At 48.1% G+C, this 15,916-nt stretch overlaps 1 protein-coding gene across 1 annotated transcript in view; it reads left to right on the top strand.

The window, feature by feature from the left end:
* The window catches only part of LOC131289791 (RNA-binding protein Pasilla), a 69,014-nt gene that overhangs the window by 48,927 nt on the left and 4,171 nt on the right, over positions 1-15,916 (top strand). Inside the window, exons 6-8 of the mRNA XM_058319102.1 lie at positions 11,775-11,963; positions 13,420-14,060; positions 15,201-15,702. Of these exons, the coding sequence (XP_058175085.1) occupies positions 11,775-11,963; positions 13,420-14,060; positions 15,201-15,702 (1,332 nt within the window). The remainder of the gene's footprint in view (positions 1-11,774; positions 11,964-13,419; positions 14,061-15,200; positions 15,703-15,916) is intronic.

Here is a 15,916-nt window from a genome sequence, read left to right as displayed (position 1 = left end):
GATCAATGATTGAGCGTAGCGCAAAGTAAGTCCTTCCAACGGGCTTTAAGAGAAGCGAACACCGAACGTTCCTTCATTTACCCGTTGGATTCTGCGGAAGTTTTCCGCCCGGCGCACACATCCGCTGTTACGGTTCGCTGGGCAAAAGGTGCAAAGAGATGGAGAGAGGTCGGGTCTTGGATCCGCAGTCGTCCTTGCTCGATTCACGTTCCCGGGCGGTGATGACGATGTACACAAGATGCTCAAGATGGTCGTGTGCCGTGACGGACCGTGCTGAAGATGGTGACGGTTTCGACAGACGAACTACAATAGCTCCAGAAGGACAAACCATCCAAGGTCCATGTACGAGCGAGTCACAAGGAAACTCATTTTTCTCCAGCCTTACTTCCACTTTTCTTTTCTCACCCAAATGAGTGAGTGATAAATTTACTTCTTTTCACTAAACTTACCTCACTTCAGCCGTCCACCCTAGCCCCGGCAGAGTCCTCATTGACGTCCCAGCACTCGAAACACACCCGTAGTGGTAGTGCTGACGGTGTGGATTCGCTTTTTTTCGTAGAGTCGTAGTGCGGTAGTTTATTCTTCTCCGGCAGAAGACTGGGAACCGTTTTGAAGCACCATTAGCCTGGTGCCGGAGCCCGGTACTGATGCCGGAACGAAAGGACATTTTGAAGAGCCGCTGACGAGGTAGAAACGGACGCCGACGTCCTAGCGTCCCCGCACGGTTAATGGTGATTTTACCAAACACTAGAGCAACTGCTGCTTCGTTACGCTTGGAGCAGGGAAAATTAGTATGCGGCAGCAACTTCATAATCATTTCGGTGGGAAATTTTTTCTTTTCCCCACTTCCAAGCGAACAACGGCGTAACGGCGCGATCTGTTGCTGACGTGAGTCGATGGACTTGAGATATTATAGTGAACATTTAAGGGATGTTTAAGGAAGGATGTCATGTTAAACAGCTTTAAATCTACATCTGGTTTGTCAGCTGGAAATGGAACGTAATGGATCCTTGGGAAATCATATTCCTACATTGCGTCAAATTGCCAAACATCTCGGTGGCACTGTCTCTCTCTCTCCTTGTAGGAGTTCCTAGCTAATCCAAACCCAATCCATCATGCAATTGGACGGGCAGTAATGGCATTTCTTCCCGGGGGACTAATTAGAACGGAGCCGCATCATTGGCGTCGTCGTCGTGATAGATGTAAGACCCACCTTCTTCCTCGACGCAGAAAACTTATAACGAAAGGTGGAGTGTGGGCCATACCGAGACGCAAGGCTGGAGTTGTCCCCGGTGCTGATGAGGTGTAAATATTTTCATATCATTAGTCCGGGGCGACCAGCACTCGGGGCGCTTCCGAAAGCGTAGAGTTTCCGCGTACGCTCGTATGTTTTCGGTATTTGCGAAACATCCACCCAACACCTGACCATTCCTCTCCACCCGGTAGCCGTCACTTCCCCGGGGGGAAATGTATATTCGGACCGTCCGATTTATGGCCGGGATTTTCCTTCTTCCTTCAAGCGCGCGCCATCAGATCGGAAGTACACCCAAGCGACCCCCGGCGTTGACACCGATACTTCGAGTGATTCTCCCGTTTGCTTATATATGTGTGTGTGAGTGTGTGGAAGTTTGGTCCCTGGGTGGGCAATAATAAAAATCCGGTGTCACTATGCGGTCTCCAGAAGTGAAGCCGCAATATGCCTGCCTGGCACCGGGTGGAGAAGAACACTCCGTCGTGCGTTTGATGTGCCCCCCCCCCCAGCTCCGGACGGCGGCCCAGATGTGCACCGGAAGTGGCTCGTAAAATGGCATCTTATTAGCGCGCGGCTGATTGCGTAGACGCCACATGTCTTCTTTCTCGATTACCTCGGTGTATCTTGAGATTCTTTCCCGACACTTGCTGGCTAAAGTGCTAAAGGTGTTCTGGGACTGGGGTGGAAAAAAACGACGACGTGGGACGCACTCTGACATTATTGAGATGAAACGGACGGCTGCGTGAAACCGACCCGAAAAACGAGAGACATGGATGGGTGTATCTTAAAAAAAACCTGACAAGTATGTCTAAACAAATGCGTAAAGGATAGAGAGAAGCTAAAAAGTATGTTTTCTACAACGTGTCAGGATAGCATATATTTTTCTCTTTTCCTACTGGTGGATAACAACTAATCCTTTTCAAAAAGGTTTCGTACTTCCACAAACCATTTGATGATGTAAAAAACCACGACACTTTTCTGTACTGAAAAACTCTTAACATCCATTATCACTTAACGAGATGACGCGTACATTTCCCGCAACCTAAAACATGTGATTTCAATTATCGACACTTGTGTTTCGATGTGTTGGCAAACGGTGGGTGGAAAAAGGGGGAGGTACAAAACGATGTGGTTGATGGTCGTCCATTTTTCTCTTCTCCGTTTCCCCCGGCGGTCTTGCGGTCGGGACGGTTGGTTTCGCTGACCTTATGCAATCGGGTACCGATCGGGAGCTAAACCGCTTCTGTGCTAAACACTTCACAACTTCAGCGCAGTTCGTGCTTCGTCATAGTTGGGAAGATTAAACGGTGCGAGTAGAAATCGCATAACCAGAAGCCGCCGGTTTCTTCCGCGTCGAAATGCACATAATGCGAAACGGAGAAGGCATCTGGAATGCGAAACAACAGACTTGAAAGATAGGAAATGGAAACTTGAAAAGAACTTAAAAGCCGCTGAAACTGATAAAGGAGAATACCGCAGAACCTTCCGCCCCCTCCCCACGGGACGGGTTCGCTTCCGCTAACGATGGGAGTCAGTTTTCGTATCGGTCCGGTTTTCTTCACCCCCCCTCCCCCGGGCGCTATCGGGAGTGAAGTGAGCCTGTCAAGTGGCGGTGACCGACATTTTTTCATCGCGGGGCGTGCTCCCCGTCAACGAGCCGTAGAATTCTCACAATCCCAACCAATTGTTGTGGGGCAAAAAAACGCTAAAACGCGCACACACACACGCCCCACACAAGATCGTCTCTCCGCCCGTACTCTCGGCGATGCTCTCTTGACGCCACCCAAGTGCGCGCTTCTTTTAACGGACCCATTAATATGGAAATCGTGCATGAAAATGGTCTGGTCGTTGGGATCTCGGATAAATGTGCATAATTTTTACAACACTCCAACACTCACTCAATCTCGGCGGGGTTCGGTTTCGGCGTCGGTTTCCTCCCCCCCACCCGCCCGGCGTCAATTGATTTTCGAGAACGCTGACCACTGTGGCGCAATTAGTTGCTCGTAAACGAGCATTTCCTTTTATCGCTGCGCAGATTTACGGCCATTAATTTCAATTTTCATATCCCAGCGTAGGGCGTGTTTGACCCGGTTGTTGGTGAACATTAGACGCGTTATGTTAGTTTACCCCGAAAAAAATACAGAATTTAAAAATTTTTATTTAATAAAAATCCTTTTTCGTCGACATTTCCCAAACACTTTCTTATCACTTCCAATGGAATCGATTGATCTTCCATGGGGAATAAGCATACCATTTATTAGTCCACCAGAAAAGAGGGAATCGAAAACCGGCACAGGGTACTTACAGTAACCGGGCACTTGCAAAACCCCACCGCGGCCAAACCCACCCACCAGCCCTTTTCCCTCGACCCCTTTAGCGCAAAAGTGGACGCTCTAAGTGCGTCTAAAAATAGTCACCCAAAAACACAAAACCCCCCCATCCCAAAAGGCCCTCGCAGCTCGGCAGCATAAAATCAGATTTTTCTACACCTCATTCTGCGCATTCGGACGGCCGCATGGGCCACGCGGCGGAAGGGCCGTGATTCGCCCGGACGTGCGGGGAGGGGGGGGGGGGGATGCTGCGATTTTCCTTCGGGTTTGGCTTTGCTTTTGTTTTTATTATTGCGCTTCACCCCATTGCGCCGCGTGATTTCGCTCACTTACGCGCCAAGGGTTGTTGTTTTTGGGGTGTGTGTGTGTGTTTTTTTCTTCTCGTTTTGGCTCGTTACAATAAAAATAATAATAACGCGCGCCCAACGGTAACATTTACGAGCGCATAAAACGGTGATGCTTTGGTGCAGACGCTTCCCTGGTCCGAAGTCCGCGAGGGTCTGTACATCTTTTCGCGTGCGCTTGTGCGTTTGTGTGTGTGTCTTGGGCACTTTTGGGCCACAACCATACCATGCCTCCTATGCGCCATTTTCCAAACCACCCCTCCCTCAGTGGGTGTACTTCTAAGCTTTAAGATTTTCAACCAAGACGCCGCACCGACAAATATTCGGTGATGAAGTCATCAAAAAATGAAATTGACTCGCTCTGATCACGGTCTGATCATCACCGTCAACTTCGCCTGGTTGTAAAGGGCCAGCCGGGTTGGCAGGAACGGGCTTTCCCGGTGGTCGTTACGCGGGAGAAATGTCGGAGGAATTAAAACGTGAGCGTGTAGCGAACGCAATATAACGACACGCTTTTTTTACGCTACGAACGACCAACAGTTAAATGCACTCCGGGCGGTGGCAAGGTAAGTGTTTTTTCGCCACGCTTTCGCTCGCAAACGTCCCAACGTGCATTTAATTATTTTTATTTCCCCGGCCAACAAAACTGGCGAAATGTGCCGATAATGGACGAGCCCGCGAACAACACGCTGGAATGCAATGGTCGATCAATAAACGCCGTCGTTTGGGAATGTTTTAACGTTCCGCGTTGTGCTCTTCGTTCTTTTAAAGCCACTAGAACGTTCGACATGTTTGTCTAAAAAGTATTTAAATCCGTTAGATGAGCTCGTAGTTCTCACGAGAAAATAGTTAAACATGCATGCCAAAGGACCAGCATTCGTTGAAACCGAAGAGTGGAGTTGATTGGAATGTCCTTGAAAAGCATTAACCGATTCAAAACTACCCATGTGGAAATTGAATTTCATTTCCCCTACAGGGAGACCCGTTAGAATCTTGGTTCATCAGCCTTCCTGAATCATTATACTGTGATTAAACAAACATTTCGTGAGATGAATTTACAGCTCACTCTAAGAGGCTGTTTGGATGAGGAATTCATTTACAATAGTGCTAAATTTTGAATTATTAGTTTAGCTCGTTGAGTGAATAAACTCACAAAGCGAAGCGATCCAATAATAAGCGGATAATAAACTTGGCGCAAACAATTCGCAAATTCTCATGGCAAAACTGTAACTGTTGTTAACTTGTGCCAATCACCGGCGGAAGTTTCTGGGCGAAAGTTTTCCTCGTGTGTGCAATACGAAAAATGGCGTCATCAAAACTTTCCAGCCAACTACTAACATGGCTCACGAATGGTCTTTGGATCTCCAACGAATAGGCATTCTGACTTCTTCTCCGGCACGGGTAAGCCCACGAAGGAAAAGCCATACTTTTGCAACCGTAAGCCACCGGTAATCATCGCCGAAAATGATAAACATCGGAGGGAAAAGATTGGCAAGATGTGTGTCAGTTCGCAGCAGGGTTTCGGCGACGAGATGATGCCATCTCGCAAACGACCAACACCAACAATCACGTTCAATTCCGCCGGCAATCAGCTCCAAAACGCCCGGGCGTACCCGTGATTGCCGTACGATTGAGTATCCGCCAATCGTCTGCCACGTTGCGTTAGCTTTCGCTGGTAATAATCATAATCGTCGGAAGTTTGCCCTGCTGCACACCGCCCGCCCTTCGGCACCTTCCGCAGGCCCCGCTCTCTGCGCGCGAGTTAGTCCAATCATTCCGAATGACACTTATTGGGTGTCCCCCTTCCTACCAGCCGCGAGTTCAACGCTCAACGCAGATAGAAGCGCCAGAATTTTCCAACACACCACGGAAACGTGGCACAAATGAAAAGCGATGGCGAATGGATAGTATGACGTCAAAGGTTCGAATAACCCGGCACAACTTCCCTTCGCTCCTAGGGCATCCAAATCAAGAAAGATGTGCCAACGGAACGGGAAGATCAACTTTCCAGTCGTTCGAAAACAATCGTATCTCCACCACTCCACCACCGCCGAGCTTCCACTCCTCCACCCACCCACCGTGGAGGGTGTTGATTGTCACACTTGTGTTAACACCTTGCTGGGTGATCGAACCGTCAGCGATGTTTTGATGGTGCCGCCCGGCAGCCTTTAATACATCGAAAATGGTTCGATTTTTATCGACTCGCATCGCTCACTCTCGCAGCCCGCTCGGTCGGAGGAAAGCAGCGCGCCCGGGGGGGTGCGATTATGGTGGTTTTATCTGCCCATAACTTTTACCGCCCGCACTTTGCTCCCACTAACCGACCGATTAGTCAGCTTTAACTGTGCTCTAGTGTCGTACTTTATTGCCTCAAATTTTGACATGTTTTTAAGAGTTTAATGATTGGCTATTACTGCTCACTTAGTGACTCTCTGACGTTGAGTTATGCATGTTAGGTCCATGTATATATATCCATTAATTCTATAATTTTTTCAAAACATTGTAGATTAACTCGTTTGCCTTGAAATTGATTTCTATCACATTTTAAACTTACGTTTCATGAATAGTATTGTGCCTTACGAATCTTTCATATAAGATTCATTGAGAAGGATTCATGAATCTTTTGGGATGCAAATCTTCAAACACCTATGAATCTTGTGAATCCTTAATGAATCTTTCACGAATCTCTATGATTCTTTCATTGCAATGGATCAAGCGACAAAAAATGGGGGTCATTCTATCCATTGTTTGCCCATCATAAATTGATGATTTTTTGGGATTAATGAATCTCTATAACATAAAAAAACCATTCAGATTCATAAATCTGAATCTAAACTATAATTTTAATCTAAAGTTATATTTTTTTTAAAAACCCACAAATAAACTACTTTATTTAAAATTCTTTCCCCCAAATAAATAACTCACTTTTCCACATAAGCCGGTGTATGTGGCACACTATTATCATCACAACCTCCGTGATTGCGTGTCGGGGAGAATAACTTTTCTCGGATTGTTCGAAAAGCCAAGCAAACCATTCGTCGTGTGCATCCGGAATGGTGGTGACGGAAAACGGAAGCGGGAGCTCAAAATATGCACCAATTGCTATGCGCAACTGCAAAAGCTGGCCTCTGATGTGATGCAGTATATATCGTATGCATGCACACACACACACACACACACACACACACACACACACACACACACACACACACACACACACACACAAGCCCAGTGCTGATTAGTGGATATGCGTTCGGTTCCTGCGTTGCAGACAAGGCGGAGGGCGACAACAGACACCCCGTGCTCCAATCTGGGCTGTTTTCCCCCCAACCCAACTCGGGAGACTGCCCGCGGATGAACACGTGACCCGTGGTATCCCACTTTGGGGACAGTTTCCCTCGACGTCCCTTTTAGCCAAAGTGTGCCTTTATTGCTCATTTGAATCTTAAACGAACGGCAGCCCAGCCGAATACCGAACTGCGGAACGACGCGCCCGACAATGCGCAACATCAGAGAAAACAACGGGGAAAACTCCACCGCCTGGTTGCAGTTGGTCGGTCACGTTCTTGGGACCCGCTCTCTGTCTGTTTGTTTATTTTATTTCCCTCCCGCTTGAGAAAAAGCTTCTCGTTTTCGCCACCCCAAAAACGGTCGCGTTGACGTAATAAAACCACGTATGCGAGCACGAGAGACGTCGATTTTTTTTTCGACTCCCGAGAGATGGCTCACGGTCACCTCGCGACACCTCGCGGGACCTTGGACTTGATTCGAAAGTTTATTTCATTAGCAAGCTTTTTTTTCGTCGAGGGTCAAAGGATTGGTGGTCGTTCTGTGCTCGGATTCGATACAGCACCGCACGATGATGATGATACCGGGCATCTCTCAGACGAAGGAAAACCCGACAAGACAAGACAAGAACGTAATCATTTCATTTGTTATTTCGCTGCGGGCTCCGTTCTTAAAATAGCGATCCGTCTGTTCCACCTGTAGCCGACCACCGGACCCCAGCAAACGACACATCTCGGTGTCCCATTTTGGTGTCCCTGTCCCAAACCCCCCCCCCCCCCCCTGTCTCCCCCCCGGTGGCCAACTAAACGACGAACTGGTACGTGCACACGCTTGCCTCGATCCGTTCAATTATTCAATCAAATCGGAACTGCAAATGAAAGCAGATCGATGTCATTCGTTTGCATCGCCGTCGAAATTAAGTCGAGCGACATACTTAGACGACGGGCCCGACATCAGCGGGCACCCAAATGTCAATCGAGCGATGGCCACGAGCGCGGCACCGAAGCAGGCTGGCTGGCAAATCAGTCACTGTGAATAAAATATTGGCCGAGTCTGGGTATTGGTGGGTGCCCGATAAAAATAGATCTTCTCGCCCGTGTGTGTAGGTTGTTGCTTCGAATAACAATGCTAATCGGCATCAATCGGTTAACACCGTGGCAACGCCGTGCCTCACCATGATCGGACACTTGAACCGAGTGGCCCGAAGGGGAGGAGAATAGCTTCAATTAACTTTTTGCCATCACAATTGCACCGTACATAGAAAGTATGTTGTATGTGACAACAGCAAAAACAAAAGCGGACGCGAAATAGACATAACCTTCAACGGAAACTAGGGCCTACCCTCGGAAGGGTAGCCTCTTGCCTTGTAGGACAGGTCGCGATTCTATCGTTCAGTAGTAGGTTAGAATGTACTCACGCACACCGGCGCATCGAAGGAGTCGCTGCAGAACCCATGGCAGTGTGTCACCCGCGTCGTTGACCATGACCGAGAAAAGATCGCTTGTCGTAGGCATTGATCTAGTAAGACAAGAGCCGCATGATCATGAGCAAGAGCAGCCGGAACCGGTCAGCGTAGTCGCAACCTCCACCAGCAAACGTCTCAAACGTCTTTGCGCAAAAGATGCGATTATCCACTTGCCTGGCGTATCATTATGTCGTGATTGTTTGCAATTTTACCCACGTATGATGAAGATGAGATGGTGCTTATTAACTCATAATATGGCTTGTTTATGATGTTGTTGATTATAGCTGAGAAATTATCCTCATCTCGATGAGGTTCGATGGATGTAGCAAGTTTTCAACGTTAGAATAAGTTTGAAGTTTTACGCGCATTAGATAAAGTATTTCGATCTGTAGTAAAAGACAAATTTCATTTTAGCACATTTTTAGAACACTTGCAATGTGTGTAAAGACGAATAGGCTACTTAATTTACCAACTTCTGGTCTCCTAATAATTATTTATTTTAGTTACCCGGAGCACGAAAGGAAAACCACAGTTCACCAATCTTCCCATCATAGAAAAACATGTTGCGCAAGTTTTGCCTCATTTAGCCTCTTCCTCCCTGCGAAAACTTATCTTGCACAGCGACACTCACTCCCGGCCATCTGCCTCAACCGAATCCGTCTAAAGAGCTAACTGTGTTTACTAAGTCCCATTTTTATCCCACGAACCAACACAGAAAAGCCACCGCACCGCACCGGACATTGGAGTGCGCTGCTCTAGAATGAACTCTCCCCGGAAATAAAAACTTACCCATCTCTCCCTACGTGACGTGACGAGCGGGAAAACTTTTTGTACGAAAGCAGTGTGCACGCGCCTCCGAGCCCGGTCCCGATAGCTAATGGGTCGTACGAGTGCGGTCGGAATGAACCCGGGCCGCGTGTTGCGACAGTTTCCCCGGACCGCTAGGGAAAAACACAATTAACTTTTATAGCCTCCGCTCCACCCCATGGGACAGTTTTTTTTTGCGGGGGGAGGACGGGAGGGAGGAGTGTAGTCGCCAGTGGTCGCCGTGACTGGGATTTTCCTCAGTCCAGTTTCCAGTTTCCCAACCACGTGCAAAGTCACCGAAGAGAGCGAGAGAGGTGGAAAAAAGGAACGCCAGTTAAAAAGGGATAAAAATCAGGAACATGCTCAAGTGAAAAGGATCAAATGAAGCGCAAGAAGCATATGGCCCCTAGAAGTACCGATTGTGCAAGGAAGGGAGACCGAATGGAAAAACAAACAACTACACATACCGAACACCGGAATGGCGCAAATGGCAAATGAACTACCCAACACCACTAGGGCCAGGGCTTACGAAACGAGAAGATTATAGCAACTCGATGATAGAGCACGATCTGCTGGAGTTGCTAAATTGCTTCAGAAAGGGACTTATCGGTTCGTTCTAGTTCGCGTGCTGCTCGACAAGAAGTTTAATTTCAAAGTTCGCTCGATAGTTGGCAACACTCGGGCTGACGCTGACTTATCAACGTTGCTGTTCCATTGTGGTTTGTGTCCTATTATTGGGTATAGGTTGTCACACTGGGTTCGTTTTTTGCCCCGTACGAAACTAAATGTGTTCAATATGAAACTCCAAAAAGTATGTACCGTTTCTACGATATTTTACAAATGCGAGTCAATTGCCTAGTCCATGTTGCAATGTCAAACTAACAAAAAAAAATAGACATCACACGAACTCCTTTCTGGCGATCACCGTCACAATAATTGAACTCGTCGAAATTGAAGCATTGCACCAAACATTCAATCTCGGTCTCTTGCCGGCTTCTCCAAACTTCTGCGGTCGATAATCATTCGTCCCACTTTACTGACCCCGTTCGACGGTGGAGTCGAAATTTACCAACAACTGGCGCTCGAAAGTGAAGACCTGAAAGTGAAACCGAGAATCCATCCGTGGGCCGGGCGAATTCCTCTCGAGGTTTTCCACGCGCCCCGAGCCAATTTACTCCACTTACCTTACCTGGCACAAAAGTGACAGTTCTTCAAAGGATTGTTTTTTTTCCTTGGAGTCCTATGGCCGTCCCCGACACTTTGCCCTCCCTCTCCCCTCGGAGATCAAAGTGACAAGTGGGTTTTGATGTTTTCGATTTCGGCAGCCCGCACTTTGGGGCAAATAACTCCTCCGCCATTCGTCAGTGGTGGTGAACGATATGGAAAAAGAGGCGTACACGCTTTTTTACGTTTTTCTGGCATCCTTTTCGCTTGGAGGCTTTGACGTAAAACCGTCTTCTGTCAACATTTTAACGGTGGAGTCTTCTGGTGAAAGACCCTGACATTCAGTGGTATGATAAAAATTGTGATCTCTTCTTGCTTCAAGGTCACCATCGAAGCAACTGCTTGCCGACGTTGGTGGAAGACTCCCCCCATGGTGGTGTGTGCACACACAGTGTTTTACAGAAAAAGTTACGAAAGAAACCAAACATCCTTTTCCCAGTTGAACGGGCACAGTTTTCAGCAAAATCAACGGTGAAGGACTGAGTAAATGAAAAGGTTTTTATACCAACGAAAAAATCCACAGTATGGCACACGAACATGACGCGATCGTGGGGGCGAATGGGGGTGGAGGACAAACTAATGTTAACACGCGTAGGTGCTATATGCTTCTGCAATTCCACCTCAACGACCACGTCCGTAAACATTCCGGAGAATTTCAAGGTGAACCGCTTCTGCTTTGGACCCCAAGCAAAGCGAGTATGGCGATAAGCAAACGCTGACACCGGTTGTCTTTTGGTGCTGTTTGATCATGTCCTATGTCTCAGTTGATTGGTGGCTAGACATCGTTGGGTGTTGGCGTATCAGATACCAATCCATGAAGCTAACTCCCTCTCCCACGATCGAAAGAAAATTAAACTTATTATGTGGTTTTACGCATAAGATCGGTATATCTGGTGAATTCAGATATATTTCGTAGCAATATAGCACATACTATTTGTTGACCCAACAGTTCGTCAACTATTTTAAATTAGAAAATGTTATTTAAGAACCTTAAAAAAGCACAAGTTTTACCAGTTTTTACTAATCCATCTTCGTTGTTTCCATCTCAATCTGTTTTCCAACAGCCACGGGAACCGCCACCGCCACCACCACCACAACCAGCAATGGCGGCGGGGACAACTACCACTTCAAGACGCTGGTGCCGTCGGTGGCCGCCGGCGCCATCATTGGCAAGGGGGGCGAGACGATCGCTTCGCTGCAGAAGGACGCGGGTGCACGGGTGAAGATGTCCAAATCGCATGACTTCTACCCCGGTAAGTGCCGTCGGCTCTAATGTTTTCCTCCCGCCCGAGCCCCTTTTTCTTCTGCCCTGCCCTGGCATCCCCACGATCTTCTTCTCTTACTCTTTCCATCACGTTTCCTCGCGCTACGATCGATATGTCAATCGGTCGACGTGCAGTGATGAGCCTCGTTTTAGTTGAGTTTTATTTCTGCTGTTAAAAGGATAATGATGCTATGGAAATATAATTTTAAAAATATCGTAACAATCTCAATTCAAACAACTACAACTTTTCCCTAAATTTTATATTTACCCAACATGTACTGTTTTTGTTTGTGTCACCTTTTTTGATTTCTTCTCTGTTGTGCGCTCCGCAAAAGTCACGCTCACAAAATAATCGAATTCGAAATGCTCCAATCATCCACAAACAGCAGCGCATTATTTTGCAAACAACAAAACACCAAAACATTCGTGTATCCTAACTCGTCGAACTCGCCGGCTATCGATTGTTAGCAAATGGCAAACATTTTTTTTTGTTTTTGTTTTTACGTTCTAGCACTTTACGTGTCCTTTTTCTTTTCCTTGTTTTGCTATATATGTATTTACAAAACCCCGCAACATTTGCTGTTTCATCCGTTTTTCGGTGTATCACGCTCCCTGTCGCCGCTCTCTCTCTCTCTCTCTCTGGCGCGTTTCATGCCTGCCGCCCATCGTGTGCACTCGCTGGTCACGTGTTTTATTGTTTATATAGATACATTATCAAACGACAACATCTCTTCTGCGCCTCTGTCGCCTCACCCACCCCCCGGTCGGGTCACAAAAGGACACAATCATGCCGATCAACGACATCAGCCACAATAATCATATCTATTTTCAAACATCCCTCTAGCAAGGTCTCCAGCGTGCAGCTCGGGAAATGTGCTCTCGGTGCTCCGGCGCGACTACGCAAACACCCCCACCGACTAGTGGGATCGAAATGTTCTTGTCATTTTTCCACTTTTCCCCCATCGTCGGAGATGTTTGATGTGTTCTCAGAAACAAACAGAAAGGTTCTAGCCTTCCCTTGGAAGTCATTCTCTCGGCACGGTTTGACGTTTTAATTGCATGAAAAAGGTTCACTATAAAACATGTCTTCAGCTTTTTAAGGAAAGTGCATTTCATTTGTGCTAATGAAGTAGAAAAGTTTCTAACAAACCTGCCTCAAAGCGTGTCGGGATGTCTGACTAAAAAGTATCCTTGTTTTATTCTTTTCTCACCAAAAAAACACATCGTCCCAACGTACCCTTCCCACTTCTTAGTCCATTTGGTCTTGTGATCTTGGTACCTTTTTGAAGGAAATCTTTAAGAACCATTTGTACAAAGTTACTCACAGTTCAGGCTCATCAACTTTTTTTTTCTCTCCCTCTCTGTCTCTCTCTCTCTTTCTCTCTCTCTATTCTCTCTCTCTCTCTTCTTTTTCTCTCATGTTGACCTTCTCTTCATTTTCAAAGGAACCACCGAGCGTGTCTGCCTCATTAGCGGCACGGTCGATGGCATCTTGACCGTGCTCGACTTTATCATTGACAAGATCCGGGAGAAACCGGACATGACCAAAGCACTGACCGAGGCGGACGCGAAGCAGGCCCAGGAGCGCGACAAGCAGGTCAAGATCCTGGTGCCGAACTCGACCGCGGGCATGATCATCGGTAAGGCCGGTGCGTACATCAAACAGATCAAGGAGGAATCCGGCTCCTACGTGCAGATCTCGCAGAAGCCGAAAGAGCTCACGCTGCAGGAGCGCTGCATCACGATCATCGGCGAGAAGGAGAACAACAAAGTTGCATGCAAGATGATCCTGGCCAAGATCGTCGAAGACCCATCATCCGGCACCTGCTTGAACGTATCATACGCAGACATCAACGGACCGGTGGCCAATTTCAACCCCACTGGTTCGCCATTCGCCGCCTCACAGACTCCCAATTTCAGCTCCAGCACCGCATCACTCAACTCCGCCATCAGCGGGCCCCTGCCGAGTGCGACGGCGGCCGGTTTGCTGGTCAATGGCACCGGACTTAATCTGTCATTAAACCTAGGTGCACCATCACCACAGACTAATCCTACAGTTACTACACAATTGCTTGACCACATTAAGGTAGAACTTTCATGGTTTTTTTCTTTCAAATATTCTTACCCTGTTATTGTTTACCCCCTTTCCCCCAGCCACATCCCCCCCATCCCATGTGATCCCAATCCCCAATTTCCCCAAAACTTCCTACATCGCGCGCGGAGTTTCACCGGAGTCAGTCCATTTCTGGAAATTCCTTTTCTTTTCCACATCTTCAGTTTATAAATATATACATAGTTGTGCAAATATTTCTTCAATCAAATTACCCCCGACCTACCCGTCCTCAGTCAGTCCCTATTCTCTCGATGTCTATCTCTCTTTGCCTTTGCTCTATCGCCCTTACGCCGTCAGTGTCTATCTAGCCACATGTTTTGCCTCATTACATGTTCGTACATGGCGCTCTCTGTCCGTGTGTTGTGTGTGCCGTATTTTTTTTTTATTTAATTTTACAAAATTTATTTCCACACCTCGCCCAAAGAATGCATCTAACGTACGGTTTTCCACCCGCGAACTTACCGCCGGTTTTGGCCAAACATGTTGATCATCATATTTCTTTCCATCCGCCAAAAACATTCCGCATCGAGATGGGCTTTTCTTTTTCCGTTATCTACTTGATTTTTCCCCCCAAGGATCATCCGGGGCTCGCGAACGCTATGTTCGATGTTCCACATGAAGCAAACGGCATTCTGGCAGTAGCATTTTCCAGCTCCAATATCTCCCGCGGGACCGTCCCGTTCTTCGGTTTGTGGCAGTTTCAGGAGTACTTTATTTGCCACCAATTCTTGACTTACCCTTTTGGCTTTTAAAGATCAGTAGTCAACGTCAAAGGGAGGGTTTTATGTTAATCGATAATATTAGCTGAGACTGCCACAACCGTCAAGTGCTCTTGTTTGTGTCCCCACCCATCCCAAATGTTTAAGTGTACCGTGTTTTGAGCTTGTTACTTTCTCTTACCGACCTTCCCAATCAGCCATACTAACTTATCTCCTTTTTCTCCGTTTTTTTTCTCTTTTCCCCTCATTTTCCATTTCGATGGATCCGTATTTTGTGTTTCTCTCTTTCTCGGGCGCCTTTCCCCGGCTGAACCCCACCTCCCACTGCTGCGGTCCGACGTCATCACACAAACTCAACCGACCTCAACCCTCACGCGCAACGCGAACGGCGCAGGGTGCCATGAGACAGTCCGGCTACTCCGACACGGCTACGGCTGAGGTGCACGCGGCGCTCGGCGTCCTGGCCAAGTACGGCGTGCTCGGCATCGGCGTCGGCCTGCAGAACGGCACGCACTCGACCACACTCGGCTACCTGGGCATGCCGGAGATGCAACCGACGACGGCGGCCGCGGCCTCCGCCGCCCCTGGCGTGTACGGCGCCGTCGGCCAGCTCAACCTCGACTCGTACCTGCACGGCGCGGGCACGGCGACGCCCCGCACCACCGCCATCGACCGCTACGATCCGACCTCGTTCGACCCGTTCCGCCACCCGGGCACGCAGGCCGCCACGCCGATCTCGATCAACAACAACGCCTTCAGCCTGAGCAACCAGAGCGCGCTCAATGCGGCCGCCCAGACGCTCGGCTCGCTCAGCAAGAGCCCGACGCCGGCCGAGATGAGCACCAGCAAGGAGAAGAACGTCGAGATCCCGGAGGTGATCGTGGGCGCCATCCTGGGTAAGTTTCGCGCACCGAACTCCTGTTTCCCAACCAGTCAGTCGTTTGGTGTTTTCTTTTTGCGGCCCTTGTTTTTTATTTCAATCGCCATTCCTGCCAGAAGTGGAACTACACGCACCACACCTTCATATCCTCACACGTACACACCCAAACGAGCGCATAAATACAATCATCCAACTCCCATCACGTCATCCTTTTTTAAGACGGTTAATTT

The sequence above is a fragment of the Anopheles ziemanni genome, chromosome 3 (assembly GCF_943734765.1).
Source record: "Anopheles ziemanni chromosome 3, idAnoZiCoDA_A2_x.2, whole genome shotgun sequence".
NCBI classification, from domain to species: domain Eukaryota; kingdom Metazoa; phylum Arthropoda; class Insecta; order Diptera; family Culicidae; genus Anopheles; species Anopheles ziemanni.
This window is presented reverse-complemented; position numbering and strand designations above follow the sequence as displayed.